At 42.5% G+C, this 25,929-nt stretch overlaps 1 protein-coding gene across 1 annotated transcript in view; it reads left to right on the top strand.

The window, feature by feature from the left end:
• The window catches only part of GRIN2B (glutamate ionotropic receptor NMDA type subunit 2B), a 278,452-nt gene that overhangs the window by 211,998 nt on the left and 40,525 nt on the right, over nucleotides 1-25,929 (top strand). The window contains 5 exon segments of the mRNA NM_001008719.1: nucleotides 17,323-17,525; nucleotides 18,263-18,434; nucleotides 18,654-18,807; nucleotides 22,273-22,398; nucleotides 25,302-25,531. Of these exon segments, the coding sequence (NP_001008719.1) occupies nucleotides 17,323-17,525; nucleotides 18,263-18,434; nucleotides 18,654-18,807; nucleotides 22,273-22,398; nucleotides 25,302-25,531 (885 nt within the window).

The following is a 25,929-nucleotide window of genomic DNA, read 5'->3' as shown; positions in this document are numbered from 1 at the left end:
ACAACTCTGTGGACTGTCACCTAATACCATTCACCCACACTGTCTCTTTTGCCTCTCCAAATTTGTTCACTCACTTCCCCATTGGTAAAATGAAGAGGTCACCATAGATGGGTGGCCCTCAATCCTGCTGCCCATTAGAATCACCCCAGGGCATTTTAAAATAATATTGTCGTCTCCTTTATTTAAATGTACTATTTTATCCTGCTTAGAGACTCCAATAGAACTGTCCTGGGAGAGGGCCCAGGAATCAGCATTTTTAAAAGGATTTATTTATTGATCTATTGATTTATGAGAGAGAGAGAGAACACTTATGAACATGGGGAGCGGCAGGGGGGAGAATCTTCAAGCAGACTCCTCACTGAGTGCAGATCCCAACACGGGGCTCAAATCCCACAACCCTGAGATCATGGCCTGAGCCAAAACCAAGAGTCAGATGCTCAACCAACTGAGCCACACAGAACCCCCAGGAATCAGCATTTTAACAGCTTCTCAGGTAATTCTAATATAGAGCCTGGTGGAAAACTATTGATTTTCTCTAGATCACTTCCAGATCCAAGAGTCTACATATATGCTCCCTCCTGTGGAATCCCACCATGTCTGTCTGCACCTCTACCCTCTGCCCAGGCCCCCAAGCCTTAAGCCTCACTTGACCCTTTGCCCCAACCCATCGCTTACTTCTTTCTATGCATTTTATATTATATATACTATGTGGCACAGAGTCACTTCATACCTCATTAACTTCCTCTGCTTAATTAGGCAGAGGACAAGTTCCAAACAACTGAAGAATACATGGAAATTCACTGATAAAAATATAAACAACAAATTAGGAGCACTTTTAGAACCCCCAGGAAACGGAAACGTAAACTGTAGAAGCAGAGAAAGGGACCCATTCCTAAAAAAGTGACTTCGACTTATAAAGTCACACAGAGCTCAGTTCACGTTTCATTAAATATTAACTCCACATTATTCTCCCAGGCTGGCCCAACCCCATTTTGTTGTGATTTCTACAGATTTCACACATACTTTATATTTACAACAAGTAACTGAGGTGAAAGGAGTTCTCTTTCCTAAATAACACTTTATCCTTTAAATAAGCAAAATGGGGACGCCTGTGTGGCTCAGTGGTTCAGCGTCTGCCTTCAGCTCACAGCGTGATGCTGGGGTCCTGGGATCGAGCAGTGGCCTCGGTACTCTGCCTTTTCCCAGATGCTCTTCTTTTTCAACCATGAAGATGGTGGAAATGAAGGTGATGGCTTTGCCTGGTAGGAGTCCGAATGCTGCATTAATTTTCCATTTTATTTAGGTACAGATTTGGAATTTCCAAGTGCTAGTGGGGTGTAACTTTACTTCGCTTTAATTTTATTCTGAATCTTTGTGACTTGAGCTGGCAACACTAGAGGCTCATTTCTCTTCTGGACTGCACTAGAAACCTTAGTTGGTGGCCTGTTTTCAGTTCGGTTGTCATTTCCAATGAAGTGCTTTGTTTCATTTTCTTTTTTTTCTTGTTGTTGTTGGTGGTTTTCTTCTTTCCCAGTCAAATGGCTTTAACGAAGTTGAGGGACGCTGAGGAAATTTAGTAATTTAAATCCACCCCGTGCCCTGGACAGGAGTCCAGGCCTGGTGCCTTTCTGCTAATTAATTCTCCATGTCAGGCATCTGGAAACCCGCCTCTTCTGCCTCATCTGAGTTGACTAATTAATTAAGCTGAGTTTGTAAACAGGCATTTTCTCCCCCAGCACTTTTTTCATCATCTGTTTCTTTAGCCACAAGCTGGTGACCCCATTTAATGGTAAACTACCTGGCCAATAATTTTGCTCTCCTGCGGACTGAGAAGGTTCCATTTGGAGGCTGCCCAGCACAATACAAGAAGCCCAGGCTTTAGAGGGAGGCAGATAAGAATTTCTATGCAGTTCAGCCATTTCTTAATTATGTGACCAGAGGCAAATTACCTCATAGCTCAAATGTCAGGTTCCCCATTTTTCCCCTGACAGACCTACCACTTAGCCCAGTGTCTGGCATGTCATTGGTATAAATACCTCTAAATAAATAAACACCTCTAAACATCATGTGTTTTTGCTCCTTGGGACACTCATAGTACCTTGACTTTGTGCAGGGAGTAGCTGATTTCAAGACACTTCCACATACATTATCACATTTGTTGCTCTTAAACCCTAGTGGGGGAGTTTTGGTAAATGTTGTTAATGCTCGTCTTTAACAGAGAATTAGACGCAGCAAGGTTAAGGGACAAGGTCCCATAGCTGGTGGGAGGCAGAGTCTGACCAAGTCCTCACACTCATGGCCAGTGCTTTTGCTTTGAGATCAGGTATTTTCCTGACCTTTAAGAGATGGTGTTTCACTAGATTTTTAAACACTGGGGGGAAAAAAGTTACGCAGTTACGTATCTCGAGAGCACCTTGTAAGGAAAATGATGAGATACCACTGATACAAAAGATGTTGAAATACCTACTAGAGAAACATTATTTGGTACATGGAAGGATATAGACAGTTTAGCTTCTGAATTTCCCATTCCTTAGCATCCTCCTCTGTCCCACGAGCTTTGCTGATAAAGACACTCAGATTCCCAAAGGCTCAGTGATTTGTCACATTCACAGGACTTGTCAGTGATAGGGCTGGGCCTGAAACTCAACTCTGTGTTCAGTGCTCTTTCAACAGTACTATAATTAAGAAGGACTTACGTCAGCACGGTACTTATTTATAATAAAGAACTCTAAAGTACTTGGTGCTATTTTGTGTTTTAATTCTATCTCTGTCATCTTCTTGCTTCTAACTGCTTCTTAGGTCTTGCCTGAAATGTCCAGCCTTTTCCAAGGTGGATACATTTCAGTTAGCCTCTGCTATGTAACAAACACCCCAAAACTGAGTGGCTTGAAACAACTACAATACAAAGTAATACCATTGTATTACTCAACATTCTTTGATGCAGCAGTTTGAGTTGGGGATGAGCTGGGTGGTTCTTGGGTTCATCTGACATGGGGCTACTCATCTGCTGGGGTAACCTAGATAATCCAAAACAGCCTCACTCACATGCCTAAACTGTTGATACTGGCCATCATCTGTTCCCCATTCTGCAAGTTTGCCCAACCTCAAGGAGGCCGGCTCATGTTTCTTCAGAGTTGTCAGGAACATTCCAAGAAGGCAAGGCCCATTGCACTGTCACTCATCAAATCTCTATATGTATTACATTTTTTGCTATCCTACTGGTCAAAGCAAGTCACAAGGCCAAATCTAGAGTCAATGAGAGAGATGACTACACAAGTATGGATATTGGGATATATGATTCATTGGGTACCACTAATATAATGACCTACTGTGAATGGATATAAAAATAATATCTGCCTTATAAGACTATTCTGAGAATTAAATAATGCATGTGCCATGCTTAGCATGGCCCCTGACACATAGTGAAGGCTCAATAAATATTAGTTAGTATTTTAAGCAGAATCGCCATCATGTATTATTAGCTGCCAAGAGCAGGTTCTCCTTTTAAAATCCCACTCGCTCATTTGTCCAACTAACATTTACTGAGTACCCACTGCAGTACTGTTCCTCATGCTAGGCATTGCAGATATAATAATAATAATAATAATAATAATAATAATAATATTCATTCCTTGCCTTTGAGAAAATTATAGTCCACTAGAGGAGACAAGACACATAGGCAACTCAATATATATGTTTAGCAAGTTCAGTGACTGAGATATGCACAAGGTATTTGGAGAGAACAAAAGAGGTCTACCTAACCCCTCAATCCCGCCTGGGGCTGTGATGAGGAAAGTCTTCTTGGAGTACATACTACTTGAGCTGAATCCTAAAGGTTGAGTGGTGTCATCCAGAGGAGAAGAGATTTAAAATAGAGAATCCCAGTAAGGTAAAGGCATTCTGATAAGAAATAGCATAGTGTGATATTATCAGTTAAAGGTAAAGGCTAGGAACCCTGAAGAGAGAAGTTAAAAAAGAAAACAGAAAGGCCAGAAAGAAGAGACAAAGGAAGGGGGGGGGGGGAAGAGGGAAGAGATGGAGAATAACTACATATTCATCCAAGGAGGGTGGTTATCATTCTGTAGGTGAAGGAGGAGGCACTGACAAGCTTTGAAAAAGGTTAAGTGTGGAGTCAGATCTGAATGTTAGACAGATCATGCTGGGGGCCAGGTAGAGGATGCCCTGGAGGAGATAAGACTGGAGATGGGGAAACCAGTCAGGAGTAAGGTAGGAATTCCAGATAAGAGATAGAGTGAGAATGGAAGCCAATGGGAGATTCCTACCTGCCATTTCTAGCCTCCAAACCTGGGGGAAGGAATTTCGGGAGGGAAAGGAATGACTTTGGATTAGCATAGTCCAGAAGATTCCAGAAAGACTATCTTGTACACATTTAACAGATATGTTTGTCGACAGAGTTGGACAGTTCTGCCTAAGGAAAGGGTGGTGGAGCGGGGACAATTGTAGAATGAGTGGCATTACTAGGGATTTAGTCCTCTTGTCCATGGCCTTATTGAAGAAGGAAGTTCTATGAATTCTACAAGGTATCTTTTTAGAAACGTATCTTTCGTGACTTTCATGTTTTTTTCTCTTCTCTGGTCTGGTCTTTTAAAATTATAATGTATTTTTTCAATGGCTTTGACCTCTTCTATTTGTGCTCCTTCATCGCCTTGGTGATTTTAATGTGTCTTTTCAGTGTTCATGCCTTGTTTCTTTTCATATATATTCACAACCTTATGCCTTGGATTTCCTGGATGATCACACTTTCAACTCTGCTGCTTCATTGTCCCTGCAAACACATTCATAATTATTGGAGTTTACATTCAGATTTGTGGTCTGGAAAACATTGTCATTATAACTACACAATATGTTTCTTTTCCACAGTCCCTCCTGTTACTTTCTTTTTGGTCCCTTGTACATGAACACCCTGCTGCACTAAAAACAGCTTTCCACAATCTCCCCTGAATGAGGTCCTGCTCCAGTTCTGGCCACCTTTTCTAGCTCTGGATATTTTGCATGAGAACCGGATTTTGCTTGTTTGGTTTACTTTACTGAATGGACAACTATTTGCATCAGTTTTCTTAGCATCTCTGAGATACACTTCAGAGGGGGTGGTAGCCCTGCATGTCTAAGATCTATGGTAGATTCCTGTGTATTTTCAGGTAACCTCTTCTTTAAACATCTTGAATACATTTGGAACTCAGAGGAGGAGAGGATATGATGAAACTTACCAGGAGGCAAAGGGCAGAAGGAGCTGGGAGTAGCCCAGTAAAGCAGTGTTTGAAGAGCAGTATGATCATCTCTGGCTCCTAGGGGTCTCCCATGCAAACTCAGAGCCCTCTGGATGACGACACCACTTCCATTTTGTGGATTTTATCCTCCAGCTGCTCTACATTCCTAGTGCCTGTAATGCTGCAGCAGGCCCGAGGCATGCAGGGCTGCCTAAGGAGAGCAGGATGGGTGGGCTGTTCTGAGTCAGTACCATTTGCTGAGCATCATTATTACTACATGCCTGATACTGTTCTTATGCATCTTGTCTAACGCTTGAAGCAATATAGAGGTTAGTGGGGAAAAGCAAAGGTTCTGACCTCACATTGCCTGGGTTCATATCTTACATCTTACTTTAAGATGTGAACTTAGCATGGGGAACCCTTACACAGGGATCTTACAGGAACCTTCTGCGAATGAGCTCCTAATCCAGGAAAGGGATTTATAGAAGAGGCACGTGGAGAATAAAAAAGAATAAAGACATGAAAATGACTGGACCTGGCCTCAAAGTTTGGCATGTAGACCAGTTGGGGAGGAGATGCCAAATGAACTGCTGAGTGTGATTGCTGAAACTGTAGACCCTGTGACCATCCAGGTAACCCTCTTGAGGCCTCCCCAGGGTAGGATGCAGTTACAAGCCACTGTCAGACCTGGTAACAGAAACTGTAGCTGGTTGGCCCTGCCCAAATCCAAACTCTGAGCTTGAATGCAGGTTTCCTGCCTCTCCTTCACTTGGCCCCAGGCAGGGAAGCACTTGCTTAGGAATGGCAGTGGAATCTGCCCGTCACTGGTGAGCCAACCTACTTCTTGGATCATGAGATGTTCAAAAAAAAGCTTATGAGAAATACCACCAATACTACCATAACTTCTGTCATTTACTTGGGGCTCACCGTGTTCCAGGCATTCCACAAAACATTTTATGTTCATTATTTGATTTGATTTTTATCAAAACCCCACAAAGATAGCTATTATCCATTGCCTTTTATAGGTGAGATAAATAGTATGTGATGAGGACTTGTTTTGATTATAAAGACTAGACACCCAACGTGAACTAGCTTAAGCAAAAGGCAAATTTCTTATCAGGATATAAGACTGTCTCATCAGAACCCACAACAGAACTGTGGCTGGATCTCCTGAATAGCTACAAGCCAGGACTCCAGTGCTCTCAGATATCTTAACCACTCTCAATTGTATGTACTTTTCTTGGACCATTGGCTTCATTCTTTTCTCTCTCCATGGGCCAATTTTCTTCATAGGGTACCAAACTTGACTACCCACCACTTCTGAATTTTGCATATTCTAGCATATGCTACTGGGGTGAGACTGACTTGGCCCTCTTTTTGGTCCTAAGGTTAAAAATCTGGATTTCACCCAGCAGTCAGATGTTCTGCCCCTTAGGTCAGGGGTAGGCTACGAAGTACAATAACATGGCAGCTACCATAGGACCATGCAGTTGAACTTGAGGAAGAACAATTCACAAAAGAAGGAGACACTGAAGACTAAGAAAAGAGGTTTGGGGAAAGAGTGAGCTAGAAGTGTCCAACGGGGGGCACCCAGGTGGCTCAGTGGTTGAGCGTCTGCCTTTGGCTCAGATTGTGATCCCAGGTTCCCTCACAGGGAGCCTCCTTCTCCTTCTGTCTATGTCTCTGCCTCCTTCTCTGTGTCTCTCATGAATAAATAAATAAAATCTTTTTTAAAAAGTGTCTGGCAAAAGATGGCAGGTTGGTAGACAAAACAGCAGGCATCCACAGCACAGAGTTTAAAAGGTTGGGAAACTTGTCCAGAGTCACACACAAGTAAAGCCAGGACTCGAATTAGGCCTTTCTGACTTCAAAGCCTATGCATTTAACTGATATGACAAAGTAGAATGAAGTAGTGGAGTGAATGAATTAATACATATAGACTTCATGCATGCACACATTACATATATTACATATGTATACAAATACTTGTGAAGCCAGTGCTCAAATTCAGGAAGTCACATTCGGAATGGTCAGATACTGTGCACCTCACAGCTTCTCATTTGAGGAAAAAGGTGGAGAGTAGTAAAAAGCTAACCTGATGAGCTGTGTCCATGACTGAGGCCTGTGGCTTGGGCCCCAAAGACAGATCATAGCAGCACCCCTAGAGTCCACCCACACCCAGGAGTCAGCATCCCTGCTGAGCTGTGTTCTGAAGCAAGCCCATGTTCTGGGCATATTGCACACAAATCTAGAGCTGCGTGATATAGGAGGAAGTTGATTCAGGGAAAGTGGGACTAGCCCTGGTGTTTAAAATTTTTTAAAGGTTTTATTTATTTATTTATGAGAGACACACACACACAGAGGCAGAGACACAGGCAGAGGGAGAAGCAGGCTCCATGCAAGGAGCCCGACGTGGGACTCGATCCTGGATCCCCAGGATCAGGCCCTGGGCTGAAGGCAGCGCTAAACCGTTGAGCCACCCAGGCTGCCCGGTGTCATTTAAATTTGACATGTGTATCCTTGACTGGCTTCCACATGTCCTAGAGGGTGGTGCAAGGCTCAATTTTGGAGTTTCAGAGAAGGGGCCTCTTTTGGGGGAAAGGTAGATTAGAGGAGATGGTGGAACTCAGCTCTCAGTGATTGAGCCCTCCTGAGTCCCCAAATAGGGGTCTGGGGTTCATGTCCAATGAAACAGAGGCTTGGGAGATTTCCAAGCCTTTCAGACACTTCAGGACAATATGCTGAACAGTTCAGTCCATTTGAGCCTGTGTGGCAAACTGTTAACCAAATTCTCTGACCTAAAATAATTAATGCCCTTTCTAAAATATTCATCTCATCCCATGGCAGGGTTTATGAAGAGGCAACACCTGGCTCATTGGAACTCTTTGGGTTCAAGGCCTTTGGTAAATCTAGAAGGGTCATAGCATTTTTAATCCCTGTGTTTTCTATTTTTATTTGTATGAAAACAGTGCACAAAACCAAAAGAATTGCATGGAGTTTCCCCCGACTTAATGAATTGAAGTTAAGTTTGAGAAGTTGTGGAGTTTGCTCAGTGTTTCCCCCTTGCCACTTGCAAGCAAAAAACCCCCTTTGTTTCTGGGAGGAAGTTAGTCATGTTAAAGAGTCGTACCCATGTTTCGATAGTAGGGGTAATAATGATAATGAGGAGGGGGAGAAGGAAGAGTAAATAGCAAATACTTTGTGCACAAAGCTGAAATGTACCAGCACAGAGAGATGAAGTAACTCACAGAGGTCACAGAGCTTGTCTGCGTCATGCCTCCTACTGCCACCTGCTACCATCCTGCCTATCAGGCCCACCCATGGACTTCAGTTGCCACTTACCACAAAGCCATTAGACACATCCGTCGCTCATGGTTTCTGGGAGGCTGAGGTGAGAGTGGGAGGCTATGGGGCTGAAGCAGACTCTTCCCTCTCAGATCACAAGAAGGTGAGGAATGAAGAGGTCAGAAGTAGTCTCTTGCCAACATGGCATAGTAAAAGAAACATGGACTTCTAAAGTCAAAGAGATCTGAGGTACAACCCTGGACACTCAGTGAGTCTGTGTTTTATCTGTATTACGGGTATAACCACATCCCCTTTTGGGGAATTAGTGACCAGGGAATGCCTTGACTCCATGTGAAGTGCCTGGCACAGGGTCCAGCCCAGAATAGCTACAATTACTCCAGTATTGTCACTGGCTTCATTCTCCTTTCTCTCTCACTAGGCCAGTTTTCTCATCACATCTGCTTGTGGGGTTGTCTGCAATGGCCACAACTGTTTTCTGGTGCCCAGGGAATCAGCAGCTTCCATTCCTGGCACCGGCTCCTACTCTAGCTCGCCATGTTCCCATTCCTCCACTCTCCAGAGCAGGAGAGACAGAGGCAAGAGCAAGCGGAGAACAAGGATCACTCAGAGGGCGATGGCTGGCAGGCGCGGTGGGTATGCACGGTCCCCAGGGAGCCCCCCGGCTCTCTTGGAGAGGCAGGTGTCAGACAGGGATAGCAGCAGAGGCCTGTGAGGACAACAGATGTCTCAGTTTCAGGAGACTCACGCAAGTGCCAGGCAGGAGTGGCCGGATGGACCTCCCTTTGGCCCGTGTGTCCCGAGCTGCCAGTCCCCAGCTTCCTGAGTGCCAAGGCAATAATAGGCCCAGGCAGTCATGGGTCAAATTTGAATATGGAAATTACTTTCTAATGCATTTTTCAAATGCTGGATTCCTAAACCTAGACATCACTGAGTATGCAAATGATTAGGAGAAGGAGCGTCAAGCTGTGCCAGTGGCCTTGTTAGGTACTCAGTGCAGCAGATTTCGCCATTATACTTACAGCAGTGCTTGTGGAACTGAGTCCGTTCAGGGCAACTTTATAATCAGGATGCTGGAGAGACCCAGAATGCAGAGAAGCAGTACATGCATCAGCCTTTACCTCCTAAGGCCTTTTTTTGTAGAAGAACACCAGAACTACACCTAGTGGAGCCTTTGGAGGGTACCATGTATTTTGCCTCTGGTGACATCACTCAGTGATTTATGAAGAACACGCTTGTTCAAGCCAGGACAGGGACAAAAAGAAGTAAAGTAACACAGTCTCTGCCCTAGAGCACTTAAAGACCTATTTCAGAGACAGGGATTTATATATTAGACTATAGCTAGCATTTTAATATAACAGCAAAAGGGAGTGGTTGGCCCACAAAATTATTCTAGAGAAGCAACTAGAGCTTTTTCTTTGAGCAGGGATGACCAGGGACAGCTTCTTGGAAGTGATGAGGCCTGAGAAGGACTGAGAAGGATGCAGAGCATTTGAGAGGCTTGGGAGGGCCAACAGAGGGAAAGGCTAAGCAATGCAGAGGGCAAGGCTATATGTCTGTCACACTGTATAGGACAAGCTCTGTGCAAAAGGAAGAGCAAGGAACGCTTTGAGAGTGGGGTAGATCGTTTTTTTCTTTTCTTTTTTTTATATTTTATTTAAATTCAATTCACTAACATGTAGTATAACACCAAGTGCTCATCCCATCAAGTGCCCTCCTTAGTGCTTGTAGCCCAGTTACCCCATTCCCCCACCCTTCTCCCCTTATACAACCCTTTGTTTCCCAGAGTTGGGAGTCTCTCATGGTTTGTCTTCCTCTCTATTTTTTTCCCTACTCAGTTTCCCTCCTTTCTCTCCTAGTCCCTTTCACAATTTCTTATATTCCACATATAGATCTTTTTTCTTTAAACTCAAGTGGGAAAACCAAATGTTCTATGTAAAGAGACATACTATGGAAGAAAAGTAAAGGTAAAATTATGTGCATGAAAAAATATAGCAAAAACAGAAGACAAATCTCAGAGGGAGAACAATATTTCAAGCATATCTGACAGATAAGGGATTACTCTCCTACTACACCAAGAGCTCCCTACAAATAGATAAGAAAGACAAACACCTCGATGGAAAATGGGTGAAGGATCAGATAGAGGGTAAAAGAAAAATCTTAAATGCTACCAGATGTGCAGAGGTGCTCTCATTGCAAGCCAAGGAGATGAAAATTTAAGCAATTAGATACCATTTTTCATTCCTTAGATGGGCAGATGTTAATGGTGATAAAAAAAAAGAAACAGTGCTGATGAGAACGTGTGCAAGGAGCACTCTTGTGCTTTGCAGATAGGAAGTTCCATCACTAAACACCTTTGGGAAAGTATTCCAGCAACATTGAGGACATTTAAAAACATAAATATCCCTTCATTTTGCTTATTCATTCCTGGAAATTAATGCTTTGGAAATACCAAGATATGTATTAATTATTTTGGTCAAAAAATGTTTAAGTAAATATCCTAAATACATTGAGTCATGCCCATTATTATGGACTACCTTGCAGCTGTTAAAAGGAGTTAGATCTAACTGGGAAAGCCCATGATGTATAATGAAGTGAAAAAAGCAAGTTGCAGAGACAGGTATATATTATGATACGATTTTGGAAAACACACACAAGCCTGAGCACACTTATCCCATTTTTCATATATATGTATATGTATTTTGTATGAATACAGAGAATGGATGGCCATACACCATAATGTCCACTTGGTTACCAATGATGGGGAAGGGGGGCAGACATGGAAAAATAAAGATTGAACAAAATGTAATACTCAGACACTAAACCTTTAAAAGTCCTCAGAGGTAAGATGGGTGGCTTTAGGGGAAAAGAAATGGGAGTGCCTTCCTATCCTCAGATTTTTGCTGTGCTAGGACTCTCAGGCCTGCCCTGGAACAGCACAGACACAGGACACATGTCTAGGGGCAGCTACCTAATGTGACATGCTTTGGGGAGGAACAGGATGCACGTTTGGACTACCTTACAGACACCCTGCCTCCTCTTTTAGCTTGTTCAGGGAGATCACAGGTAGTTTTACATTTTGCATTTTTAGAGTCAGTGGACTGTGTAAAAATAAGCAGCAAATATTTAGTGTTAGAGCCAGATGCCATCTCCAACAAGAAACAAAAACACTTTGAGTTTTGAAAAATAACCTTTGACACCTAAAGAGGCTCTAATAAGTGCTTTTGTTCCAGGATCTTCAGAAATGGCTTTCCATCCATGCAGATGAGAGAGGCAGCCCAGGGAGACTGGTGTCCTTTGGTATCTGTGCAAAGACCGCAGCAACATTCACAGCAGCTGTGCCCTGCCCAGGCCCTCTCCCTTCTCTGCGATGACACATTCACCAAAGAGACAAAGTCAGGGGCTTCCAGCAGAAACGTGGTCCCTGTGGTCTTCTTTTTTATGCGTGGCCTTCTCGGGGTGCTAATTGGTGACAGTTTTGTGAGTGGTCATGGAGGAGATCTGTTAGCTAGCAGAGGAAGACTTTGATGCCTAAAATCACCACATATTGGTTCTCTAGTATTTTCATGAGCAAAGGCTTATGGGATAAAATGCTGCAGGTTCATGAGGTAGACTTCTTGTAAGAAGAGATTCCCAGCTGAACAGGGGTTCAGCTTGTACCCAGAGTACCAAACCGGAACCCCTCAAAATGACTCCATGCTTTTCTGAGAAACCTAATCAGGGATTTTTTTTTTCTTTTTTCCTCTTGAGAAAGATGATTTCAGTCCTCAAGAGCTCTTTGTAAATGTTAGTATGGCAAAGAACTGCATTTTTTATAGACAGATGTTGTCATTAAACGTGTGTGTGGTAATGATGTTTGTTTAGTGCTTATCTCTGAGGAATTCAGAGCACTTTATAGACATTTTCTTCATTATTTCCTCCAGGTTTTTCTTTTTCTGATTATATTTTAATCTCAGCTATAAATTCTTCATTCAATTTTTCTCACTGTACTTTCTCCGAAATATCTCCCATTAACTTCATTTCCTACTACTCTCTGCATTTCCGGTATTACAGACTTGTACCAGTTTGGATGTTCTAGGAAAGCATCCAGATGTTTCCCTGTTAGGGTCTCAGGCTTCTCTTTGTCTTTTTGCCGTTCCTCGTCACTCTGAACAAACTCTCTCATCTGTAATATTTTCACTATACTTCCTCCCCCTTAAATGAGTTGTTGAAACAGACTTCATTTTTCTACATAAAAAGTTCCTATCATACTTAGCTGTTCAGTTGTTTCTAACTGCTTGCTCCTTGCCCTGAGGTAGCTCATTTGAGGTAATTAAACATGTTCTTTAACACGGGCACTGTGTATTGGCATTGTGAATCTGTTATTTATCGCAGAGGGCTTTTTTTTTCTCCTAAAACTGTTTCTCCTTTCAGTCCTCAAGAATTTAACTTTCCTTCTTCACTATAGTCATCCTTGAAGAAACAATAAAAAAGAATCATTACTTTAAGACAAGCTAATCTTTTTGTGTAAATGAATCAGATACTTCCCTCCCTTTAGGAAATAACCATGTAGAACACTTTTCCCCTGGGTTCTAATCAGATGGAAGTGTGGTAGAGAGCCTCTGTCCTAAAAAGATCCTAGGATCATGAGATTTTATGCAAGCCATCGTAGAAATCATTTCCTTACTCTACTAGTTTGGGAACTGAGACTCAGAGTTTTTAAGCATTTGTCTATGGTCACAAAAATACTTAGAGTTACATTCAGAATTTAGGGTAGGAGACAAGACACCTAAACAGTTAAAGTCACTAAATAAGGTAGTGAATAGCATGAAATAATGAATTATTTGGTTCCTGTGGGCCATTTGTGAACTGGAAAATATTTAATAAATGGGAGATAAGGATGAGCAGAGGAAGCCCTGAATTATAGTGTTTGCCAATTTCATGGGTGCCCCCAACTAATTTCAAGCTACAAGCATAATAATGCCATTGAACAAGGAGGTGGGAAGAGATGAGTGCTATCCAGTTGGTTCTCTAGAAAATGCAGATTGTGCAGCTAGAATGAATAAGTCTTTAAGGAAGAGGATAACTGAACTAGACCATTTCTCCCCACACATCATACCTTTCAACCATGAAGGACTATCCTTGATCTTTCTTTTGAGCAACTGTAGGACTTTGATCCTTTGCTCTTGCTCTTGACTCAGTGAATAAAGTACTCTTTGCCTAATGCACTATGACATTTCAAGACCTGGATCAAAGATAAGAGTCTTCATCAAGCTTTCCCCCTACCCCTTCAGAAATAATCACTTCTATTCTGAATCCCAGAATGCTTTATACCTTTTATTAGGTAATTACCAAAGCCTAATTTGATATTATTATCAACAGATAGTATCTTTCCCCATAAGACTGTCCTCAGAGGACAGGGATCATGTTTACTCCTTCATTGTCAGAGCAGCAGTGCAATGTAGGGGAGACAGCCCAAGCTTGGGAGCCAAACAGTTCAGTTTCGAACCCTAACATTGCACTCTCTCACCATGACGGTGTAAGTCATCAAACCCCTCTGTGTTCTCATCTTTAAAATGAGACACTAAATAATAGTCCCTATCTCACAAGCTTGCTGTGATGATTAATGAGATGATTAGAATGTTCAGTGCCTACCATATACTAGGCCCTTGCTAAATGCTACCTGGTGTTGTTATCTGTAACACAGAGCCCAGAGCCTGGCACAGAATAGGCATACAGCTGCTATTGGTTGAATTGATCTGAAGTGAAGCAAGGAATGAACCTGCTAGGTTGTTGGGAAGTTGGGAAAAGGTGTGCTAGTGGGGACTCCATATGCAGGTTATTGTTGGATAAATGAGAATGATCTAGTAAATAAAAATCATTTGATCATAGGATTATAGGATCAAAACCTAATTTTCCAGCTGTGGTATGATGAACACAGAGCAGAGTGGGATCATCTGTGCCCTTCCCTTACCCCATGTACTAGATATTGTAAATCCATAAATATAACATTTGTTATTGCAGTAGCTTTTATAAACTGCTGTTAGTTGAAATATCTCCTTTTAAATGCTGTGCATTTGCTTTTTGAAAAAATATAAATGCTAGATTTTATGTATAAATACTATTAAATCTCATCCCACTTGGTTTAGTCCATTCCAATTAACTCATATCACTTCCAACCTTGATTCTGCAATGCAGTGTATCTTCTATCCCATTTAGCTTGTGTTATCTGCAATTTTGTAAGCATTCCTTCTGTTTGGTTTTATGAAACACTACACAGGCCACTTGTAAGAACAGAGTGTCCTGACGTGTCCCTAAAGACCTCTTTCCATGTTGGGATTGATTCATTAAACAATCTTTTTTTTTCTTTTTTGGATAAATATTTTACACTCCTTTCAAATCTGTCAAAGTATACAATAATCTATATTATATTTCATATGGTTCACAAGGGTTCATGAAAAACCTTGCCAAAATGCTATGTCTGCAGCATTTTTGTTTTACAGATACAGTAAGTCTATTATAAGTCTATTAGAAAAGAAAATGCTGCTTGCTTGTTGAAACCTGTTCCTGATTAACCTATAGTAGTTCTCAGTATCAGTAACTTCCTTTTCCAATACGAACAAAGGATTAATATTTCAAAATAGTGAAGTCAACTCTGTCAAGGTAAATTAAGCTGAATGCGCACACCTTGACCATCCAGGTGAGAAATTTGAACACATCCTGAGGGCAATGAAAGGCTGTTGGAATTCTTGAACAGGGATTATATAACCAAATAATGTTTTAGGAAGAGCCATCTGGCAGCAGTGTCCACAGTGCACTCTGGGGGGTGGGTACCCTGTGTGAAGTTTGAAGTTGCCTACAGTAATTGCAGAATGGGCTGCTGTACTACTGGACTAGGCTAATAGCAGAAAAGATAGAAGAGAATACATTTAGATTTAAAAGAAAAAACCTCAAAGGGACTAGTGAGAGAAGATGATAAGGGCAGAAAAAAATAAATGAAAATAGGTATATTAGGGGTTCCCAACTTTTCCCCATCGTGGAACATGCAGAAAATGCTATCAGTTTGGCCACTGGGATAAATAGGGCAAGTTGGAGGTAACTCAACATCATGGGCCCCCAGGGCTCCCCTCTCCCAAGTCCTACCTCCTCTCTCACCACTAGCTGAAGACATAAATATCCCCATATGGCTGGGAAGCCATTTGGATATTTCTGCTTGACAAATAAGTACTCTTAGCAATATGAAGAAAACCAGACTTGCACAAATATAGGACCTTTGGTACGGAGAAGACAATACACAAAAAGGAAAGCAGACATTTGGTTCAGTGCATAATTCTGAATCAGAAGTCAAACATGGTTTGCACACTTGGCAAACCCTGGCACCAAGGTTAATGCTCAACAAGTTGGTCCTGGACACCAAGCTGCTGACCATGTTATAGTGATCCAATAAAACAAGGGCAGTAGCTGTACAGACCTAATACAGGCATGGAAATAGCACCTACTAGGCAGGTGGGAGGGAGATAAAAACCACACCTAGGGAGTTTCTAGGTAGAAACCCCACCATAGACAAAAGCAGACACAAAGGAAGGCATTTTGCTTTTGTGTGAATACGGAAATCTAAGCCTATTTGCTTGAAAATTTATGAAGTACTGCCCATTTGTTGCTCCTTACTGATTTATGTAGTTCATAATTAAGTAGTTTTGTAGTCCTGGTGCCTCACTTATGCTGCTAATTTGCATTGCTCCATGGAGGAAATTATAGATTGGGAAAACGCAGGAGCTTACAATCCATAATTCCTGTGGTAATTGAAGATCTTTGGTTATAGAAAATGAAAAGGTGTTCCCTCTTCAGTAAACTCAAGGGCAGAGTGAGAACAAGAACCCACCAACGAAGTCCTACAGATTCTATTATAAAAACAGGAATGAATGGCTCTTCTAAAAGATAATGGGACCCACACATTTCTCCCAATGATTGGCAGCAGGGCCACCATGTGAATGATTCCAGGGGGCATCCACTTCTCACATTGGAGTATATTTGAGTGGTGCTCCCTGAAGATGGGGACACAGCCTGTGCACACAGAAAGACCTATATGGTCCATCCCAGGGCTCCCACCCAACCCAGCAGGTGCATACCTGCATTGACTTGTGGCATTCACGACCAGCCCAACCATGCTTCCTTCCCCAGCTAAGCTATGTCAGTATTCTTTAATCCTGACTTATCATTTTATTCCAATTCAGATCTACTCAGTTCTCCACATGACTTCCCACTGGACTTCTGCTACAAGCCAAAACACATCCTTCTGGCTCATTTGCTCCAGTCATTCTGTTGACCTTTCCAGAGCTATTTGCTGCTTTCACTATCATGCTCCTTGTTACAGTTAAGTAGAAAAAACTGCCAGCCACACAAGGCAGGAGACGTTGTCATCCTCCCAGCACTTGGTATAGGCTTTAGTGTTAGCACTTACCATCTATCACTGTAAACGTTTGTTTACATTTCGGACTTCCTCACTCAGTGTAAGTTTGATGAAGGGCAGAACGATGCTTCTTTGAGCCACAAGGTTTTGCAGGGTGCCCAGCATATAGTAGATCCTCTTTTTCACATATGGTAAGTGAGTGAGTAAATGAATATATTACCTTTCTTAGGTATGGACATGGTAGTCTTATTCTGAGCATATGGGTTAAAAAGCATTTCCTCTCTATTGTGTACAATGCCTGTGTCCATTGACCTTTGTTTAATAGCTTCCTGGGTGATGCTAGGAGAAGCTGCTAGGATCTATTGCCAGTGGTTTCTGAGTCTTTTGTTTACCCCCATGCAGGTGGGGAAGTGGAAAGACAAATCCTTGCAGATGAAGTACTACGTGTGGCCCCGAATGTGTCCTGAGACAGAAGAACAGGAGGATGACCATCTGAGCATTGTAACCCTGGAGGAGGCCCCCTTTGTCATTGTGGAGAGTGTGGACCCTCTGAGTGGAACCTGCATGAGGAACACAGTCCCCTGCCAAAAACGCATAGTCTCTGAGTATGGCCCCTTCCCCAGTGCTCTGGGTGGCATGGGATAGTCAGATTTAGTACGGCTGTCAGCACCTATCTGAGGCATAGAATGAATTTGGTACCGTGTTCAATTTTCATTTACTACTGAGCAACGGAATGACTAGCAGTTCTGTGGTTCTGTCCAGGTCATGACCCAGGGGAATTACTTCTAACTGTGTTCACATATTTTTGGCCTTGCCTGGTCTCAACAACCAGGACTTCAAATTTATGGAGATTCAAATTTGCCTTGATGTTGAACTATGTTTTCTTGAGTCATCATGCCCTGTAATTTTGAGATTTAGAAACAATTTTGGAAATTGGTAAAACTAAGCTAAACTATTAGAAGTCAGGATGATGATTCTCTTTGGTGAGGGTGGGAAATGCCTGGAAGAGAAAATAAAAGGGTAATTTTTCTGTATCTCAATTTGGTGCTGGTTAAATGGGTGGGTTCAGTGTGGGCAGATTTATCCAACTGAACCCTCAGGGTATGCACATCTTCCTGATGTATGTTATACTTCAAAGGAGCACTAAAAATTGGGAGAAAACATGGTTCAATCTGATGAGTTAATGAAAGAATTACAGTTCCGTGGTCTGATTTATTTCCTCACTCAGGTGCTGAGCGGTGAAGGGAGGACCTGCTTTTGGGTTGGAGTTTTAATGGTAAGGGTAATATCTGCTCTCTTGTACAAAGCCTTGTTTTGTTTTCTTGTTTCTTCAACTGGTTAGGAATAAAACAGATGAAGAGCCAGGTTACATCAAAAAGTGCTGCAAGGGGTTCTGTATTGACATCCTTAAGAAAATTTCTAAATCTGTGAAGTTCACCTATGATCTCTACCTGGTTACCAATGGCAAGCATGGGAAGAAAATCAATGGAACTTGGAATGGTATGATTGGAGAGGTAAGTGTCAGAAAGTAAGGGCCATTTCCATTTTTCATTTATTTTGTTTCATGCAAATATATAAAAAATGCTCATTTATAAATTTTAGAAAATGCAAGACAGCAAATGGACTTTCCTGTTCCCACTATACGAAGGATACCACTGCCAGGCCATGTTTTCCTTGCAGTGTTCCTTTGTCTTCCTGAGTGCTCTAATTGAAGCATTGTGCCTTTCTCCCAGGTGGTTATGAAGAGGGCTTACATGGCGGTGGGATCACTCACCATCAATGAGGAGCGATCTGAGGTGGTTGACTTCTCTGTGCCCTTCATAGAGACTGGCATCAGTGTTATGGTGTCACGCAGCAATGGGACTGTCTCACCATCTGCCTTCTTAGGTAAGTGATATGCTTGCTGGTGTGAAGCAATTGAACATAAAAACAGGTACTTGGGATCCCTGGGTGGCGCAGCGGTTTGGCGCCCGCCTTTGGCCCAGGGCGCGATCCTGGAGACCCGGGATCGAATCCCACGTCGGGCTCTCGGTGCATGGAGCCTGCTTCTCCTTCTGCCTGTGTCTCTGCCTCTCTCTCTCACTCTCTCTCTCTCTCTCTCTGTGACTATCATAAATAAATAAAAATTAAAAAAAAAACAGGTACTTTATGTGAGGGTTAAGTGAAGGAGCACATGGCCAGGCTCTTTCAACCAGGAGGTGCTTTGCTAGTAGTTTATTTAATTTGGGGGTCTTGAGAATAGATTATTCTCAAACATGAAAACTGAAGAACACCCAAAACCAATAGGGTAGAATAATACCCTGTAAAGAAACAGTGCTGGGCCCCTACTTTAGTCCCATTCCTGCCACTTATTCATCACTTGACCCTGAGCAAATATGCTCCATCCTGGGACTTCGTTTCATCATCCATAGAAGAAGACATTTCAACCAGCTGATTTCCGGGGCTACTTCCTGCTTTAATGATTTCTAATTCTAGCTATCATTGAAATAACTTTTTAATTGTCTTCCAAGAATTGAGCTTCAAGCTACCAAAAAAGGTTTTCTGTTTTTACATGCATTTTTCTGAGCTTTGCTAGGTACAGCTGATCCGATGCTTCCTCCCATTCTACACCATCCTTCCTCGTGCTGTTGTATACTTCTCTATTCTCCAGCATCACTTATGTGTCAAAAGCCTTAGATATGATATAAGACCTGGTGAGATAAGGCCAAGATTTCAATTAGATGAGGTCCTTTGTGAGCTCATACCCCATATTTTTTTTCAGGGGCTGTGAGAGCAAAGGGTTGAGAAATAAAATGTCACCTTAAAAACAGGACATTGGACTGGGAGACAGGCGGCCCAGCCTGGGCATAAACAAGCTGTAAGCCCTTGGACAAGTCACAAACTCTCTGAAGGACATCAACTTTTTTTTTAAATGAAGATATTGGAATAGACCTTGACTAATGTTTCTTTAAGCTCTATCCAGTGGGCAGGGGGGAAGGGAAGTTTTTAATGAATGTACTATAAAGTGGAGTTATAGATCCCATAGAATTTTTCCATAAATTACTCGTTTCTCAGCTAACCTTTTTACAGTGAAGCAGATTCTGGCCCTGCCAATTTTATGTGAAATATTAATAGATAGCACACACTCTATGCATTAATCCTCATAGCAGTTTTGTGTATTTCATTTGCTTTTCTCCTTTGCAAGGATAATTGGAACATTAAGAGATACAGACAAAACTACATTCTAATTCTAACCCATCACTATAGCACTAACCTCAGCTCCTGAACTGGAAGAGCCAGTGATATATCAGCATAGCCCTAGAATGACATAGCAATGCCAGGCAGGGTGTGTGTGTGTGTGCGTGTGTGTATGTGTGTGTGTGTTTGGAGGAGAAGCAGTTAGTTGCTTCTAAGGGGTAAAAGAAGCCAACATTTATTGAACACCTATTTTGTGGTGTTCCAAACATTACTGTATATCCTTTTGTTATATTATCTCATTGATACTCATTGATAGTATTATTATACCCATTTTATGGCTCAGGAAACTGAATCTTAGACCTGTTAAGGAATTCTCCAACAATCTATCAGTTCACAGCTAGTAGACCCAGGATTAAAGCCCAGATGTGGCTGCCTTCAGAGTCTGTATTCCAGTACTCATGGGGACATTTCAGAGTGCAACTCCTAATCCAGGCACTGGTGGACAGAGGCTAGGAAGTGATATAATGCAATGAGAAAGTACAAACTTTGCCCCAGAATACCTCAGATTATAACCTGGCCCTGCCACTTTCTGGCTATGAACTTGGAAAGGACCTTGACTTCTGTAAAATAGATATGGTTATACCATAATGAAAGAGCAGGATTATACAAAACATATGGTGAAAGTACTTTCTACATCATAAAACCCAACACAAATGTTTGTTGTATTTTATGTACAAAAAGTTGCCATGGACTCAATGGGGGAAAAGAAAGCCTAGAGAGGATGCTTTTACTCAGTTATTCCCTAATCTTAGAAGTAAAATCAAGGTAGGACTGCAATTGGTGAGAGCTGAGGGGGAGGGGCCTTCCTCACTCCACCATATAGAGGCTTTGAATTAAACCTGCTACCCTCACATCTCTGGCTGCCACTGAAAGGTTTTGCATTTCACAGTTGGTATGTGTCTTATCAAGGTCCTTTTTAAAATGTTAAGTGACCAGGTTTTTATAATTCCCTTCAAAAATTCAAAAGTAAAGTGGATTTCAAGTAAAGAAAATATTTTCTAATTTCCAACCAATCTTTCCCCTTTCTCAGCTTCATCTTTATTAATGATTTGGAAAGTGGAAAAAACAGTATGTTAATTTACTTAGTTATGAGTTTACAGTGTGATGTGACAGCTAAAAAGGCCAGAACTATTTTGAGACACAATTGAGGGAACATCATATCATGGGAAAGAATAGCAATTGTCCCTTTTTGTAGACCTTCAGAGAAGTGGCTCTTGGAATACAGTGTTCAATTTCTAGACACTTCTAAGCCAGAGAGATTTAGATCAGTGGAAGGGATTCAGCAATAATGATTAAAGAAATTAAAGAAAGCATGTGTAGAACATTCTTGTTCTCTTTCCTAGTCTTATCCTATCAACTCTTTCACTTGGTGTTAGGGTATAGCTTGTAGTTGTTTTGTTAATTTCATCAGAGGCATGCTCCCTTGTCACTGCTACATTCCCACTATTACAGACACTGATTGTCAATATGGATGGATTTTTTTTGACATTGACTCCCATCCTCATACCCTAATGATGTCCCATAAAATATACCACATCAAAATGGGTTGAAAAGTAAATGTAGGCTAGGAAGTTGAGGAGAGGTGAGGCAAGAGGGCAAAAGAATTATTCATTGGATGCAGTTATTACTGAATCAAGTCAAGTCCAAAATAAGACTAAGTCTATGGAGCATGAATTTGTGCACAAAGTTTGGAAGCATCAGTGAAAGGTTTTCCAGGCCTCTATGGAGCAGTGTGGCCATATGGGTGACAACATAAACCAAGAGCCAGTCCCATATGATTCATTTACTCAGTATCTAGTACTTCTTATAGTTGCACATTTCCTGGCAATAGCAGAAACTATCTCAAAAAGTTCAAAAGAAGAAGCTCTCCTTCTCATGTGTTTGAAAGAAAATAGACCTTGACCTGCCCATCAGGGGAATGGAGACATTCAGACACAGCCTGTCACTCTTCCCCAACCCGGGCTGTGGCTCTCTGAAGACGTGCAACACACTTGTGGTTTGTTTCCCCTGCAAAAATACGTGTTGCCTATGCAAATGATATGCAAATTAAGCAGAATCTGTTTTTTTTTTTTCTCTGTTTTAATTTTGAGCACTGATTTTTTTTTCCTTCTCCAGAGCCATTCAGTGCTGACGTATGGGTTATGATGTTCGTGATGCTGCTCATCGTCTCAGCCGTGGCTGTCTTTGTCTTCGAGTACTTCAGCCCTGTGGGTTACAACAGGTGCCTCGCTGATGGCAGAGGTAAGCCTCCTGTAACTGTTGGATTTTTGCATTTTTCTCTCTCATTCTCAGTTCTGAGTTTCTGTACTCCTCTTTTGGTGTCTGCCCACTCCCTGACTTATCCATTTTTGAAAATGAACCCTCAGCCTTCCATGTCAAAAGCTTGGCAACTCATTAAAAATACCCCAATTAAGAGGTTAGTCTGGATCTGTATGTCCCTCACTGGCAGGAGCCTCACCTAGCAAGCCCAGTTCTACCCCGGGGTAAATGAGCGGAAAGCTGGCAATAGATTCATGTAGCATAAACATGTCAGAGGAAACTATTTTAATAACCTTAGGCTGTGAGCAGTCTGTCTGAACAGAAGGACCAACAATGCAGCTATACCCATATATTAAGAATAAAGAAAATGGGGCTGCCCCAGGATATACAGGGGGTAGTTGTGGCTAATGGAGTCTACCTCTAAGGTACAAGATCTTCAAAACCCATGACCCTGGCTCAGATACGTCTGCCAGGGAGCATAGACATTGTGTGGTTGAAATAAAATGACCAGCAGATAGTAGTTCTCACCCATAGCTACTATTGAAGGCAGTCCAGCTTTCTGGGTAAGTGGGTCAAGAGATAGGAGGGCTGCCCCTATGTTCGAGGCATTTGAGACTTCATAAAACATTTGCTAGATTCCTGAAGAGGTACATGGAACCCCTGTAAATAATCCAAAACTTTGAGAATTCCAGGATTAGGAAATATTACACTTTTTTCCCTGAGCCTTCTCTCATCTAGAACGTGAGCTTTATTCTGAGATTGTACCTCCCAGAGGAAAGCCTTTTTTAACCCCAGCCACACAGAATTATCTGTAGGGCACTTAAAAGACAAAGGTGCTTGGACCTCATTTTCTAATATTCTGACTCGTTCCAGTGTTGGATCTCGGGCCACTAGCATGTTTCAAAGTAGTGGTCTTCTACCTTGGTTGCATATTAGAATAACCACCCACCCCACAGCAATTTAATAAGAATCTTTGGGGTTGGGGTGCTAGGCAGCTGTGTTATGTGAAAACTCCCCTAGAGTTTCTGTTAACTTCACAGTCCAGGCTGTGAACCACTACTGCCCTGTGTATTTCCAGGTTCAGACCTACCTCCTTATTTGGCTCATGCATTCTGGGGTAGACATTTGAGTATCTCCACAATATGATACAGTCAGGGAACCTTGTGCCTGTGGCCAAAGGGTCTTCCAGAAGCCATGACCTACTTTCCATCCCGAGTGGCGTTAGTAACAAGTGAAACATCTGAGAAACACACAAGTACATACGTACGTTAACAGTGTGAGGAACTGAAGTGAGTGTATGCTCTCTCTTCTCACTTTGAAGAAGATCAAGGAGGCAAAAATCCAGCCACAAAATTCAAAGCAAGGGCTTACAAGTTACTTACTTTACCAAGGGGCACCTATCTTCACGAAGGAATTCAACTCGGACCACTTTAAATACCAAGTCTCCTTGGGGCATTTTGCAATGTACAAAAGCTTTGATTTATGAACAACTTTTCAGTTACACATCTGTTCCATGAAATAAGGTCCACACGCACAGATGTGTGTGCACAGTTAGATACTAGGCTTGACATGTGTAGTCACTGATTTAGTTGTCAGAGCAGATGCTATCGGGATCACAGATAGCATCATAAGACCTGTGCTAATGTGTTGTAAAACTGTGCGGGCAGATGTTCATTTCTGCAGTGGAGGGGCTACATGGAGACCCAGACATCAGGCAAGATTTTGCCATCACCAAGCTTTGAAAGCATTGAGACCACAATAAATCTAGGAGCAGAAGACCTGCCACTGTGCATATAAAGGTTGGGTGGAGGAGAGTCAAAGACAGTCTGCCTTTCTGCCCTCCAGAGAGTGTGGCAAAGCCAGCCATCTGTGATTTCTTCTCTGGCCTTCCTGATATCTTTTACACAGAAGCTACCATGGTAGGAAGCCCAGTTAGGATGTGTTGGCATTGGAGTGGGGTTGAAACATTTAGTGCTAAGCGCTCGAAGCTAAAGAAAAATGAGGATAAGGGACTTTCAAAGGCATCTAGCAGCAGTGTGAATAAAATTGCAGGAGGCCCATGACAGTGGTAGAACGTTCTCTCTAATTCTTGTTGACCTTTCTTAAAGTTGAAATCCTTTCCTGGTAGATAGAAATATAAATTTCAGGAATGGCAATAATAAGGACACGAGTGTGACAATAGTGGGGTAGTTGCCTTTGCTGTTCAGTTTGGATGTGGTCTTGAGGGTCTTGTATGCATGGGGGCAGGAAGGGGGCTTCTCCAGTGCCCTGGCTGAGTCCTGAACACTAGTTGAAGCAGGATCACACACACACCAACAGGCCCCTGGATTTTCTTCCAAAGAAACCTCTTCTGATAAGTCAATCAGAGAAAGACAATTATCATATGGTTTCACTCATATGTGGAATATATGAAATAGCGCAGAGGATCATAGGGGAAAGGAGGGAAAACTGAATGGGTTTATCGTCCTCAGACAGGAAGATAAACCGTAGGAGACTCTTAAAAGAAACAAGCTGAAGGTTGCTGGAGGGGAGGTGGGTGGGGGGATGGGGTAACTGGGTGATGGCCATGAAGGAGGGCACGTGATGTGATGAGCACCGACTGTTAAATGCAACCGATGAATCATTGAACTCTACATCGGAAATAAATGATGTGCTAGATGTTGATTAATTGAATTTAAATTAAAAAAAAAAAAAGAAATAACCTTCTCCTGCCTTCCTGATGGTCCCAGGAGAAGAGAGGCATAAACTCAACTTAAAGTGTCTGTATCTTAGTAGGAGGGTTTCCTGCTCTGAGCAGGAACTCACCCAGCTCCGTGTATCTGTTGGTTTACATAGAACCAGTGACTCTGTCTTACCTTTCTGTCCCTGTCTTTTGATCCCGGCAGAGCCAGGTGGCCCGTCTTTTACCATCGGCAAAGCTATTTGGTTACTGTGGGGTCTGGTGTTTAACAACTCCGTACCCGTGCAGAACCCAAAGGGGACCACTTCCAAGATCATGGTGTCGGTGTGGGCCTTCTTTGCCGTCATCTTCCTGGCCAGCTACACTGCCAACTTAGCTGCCTTCATGATCCAAGAAGAGTATGTGGACCAGGTTTCTGGCCTGAGTGACAAAAAGGTAAGAGAACCACCTGAGAACCTCCCCCACCCCGTATTTCCCTCAGTCCCGCTCTGAGCCATACAGCACGTTCTCGCGTACCTGTTCATTTTCTCCCTCTATAGAATCGGCAGGTCTTTCTTACACTTGCTTACACTGAGACGTGGCAGCAAAAATCCATTTCCCTACTGAAATAATGGTGCTGCACCTTCGCTTCCTGATTTGTGAAAGGTTGGCACAAGTGTGCCCCAGGCTGCAAATAAGGGGCTTGGCATGTTAGTGGCTTCCCAAGAACATGGTACCTCCCGCTGGACGTGCTTGGGTGGCCCGTGAGCACAGGGCCGCCCGTTTGGTGTGTTATTAGAGGGCCGCCCCCTGCACCCACACTGAGAGCGCTGGCCCATTGTGGCCTTCATTTT

Source organism: Canis lupus, chromosome 27, assembly GCF_011100685.1.
Source record: "Canis lupus familiaris isolate Mischka breed German Shepherd chromosome 27, alternate assembly UU_Cfam_GSD_1.0, whole genome shotgun sequence".
Classification (NCBI taxonomy): domain Eukaryota; kingdom Metazoa; phylum Chordata; class Mammalia; order Carnivora; family Canidae; genus Canis; species Canis lupus.
The sequence above is the reverse complement of the archived record's forward strand: the minus strand, read 5'-3'. Positions and strand labels throughout refer to the sequence as shown.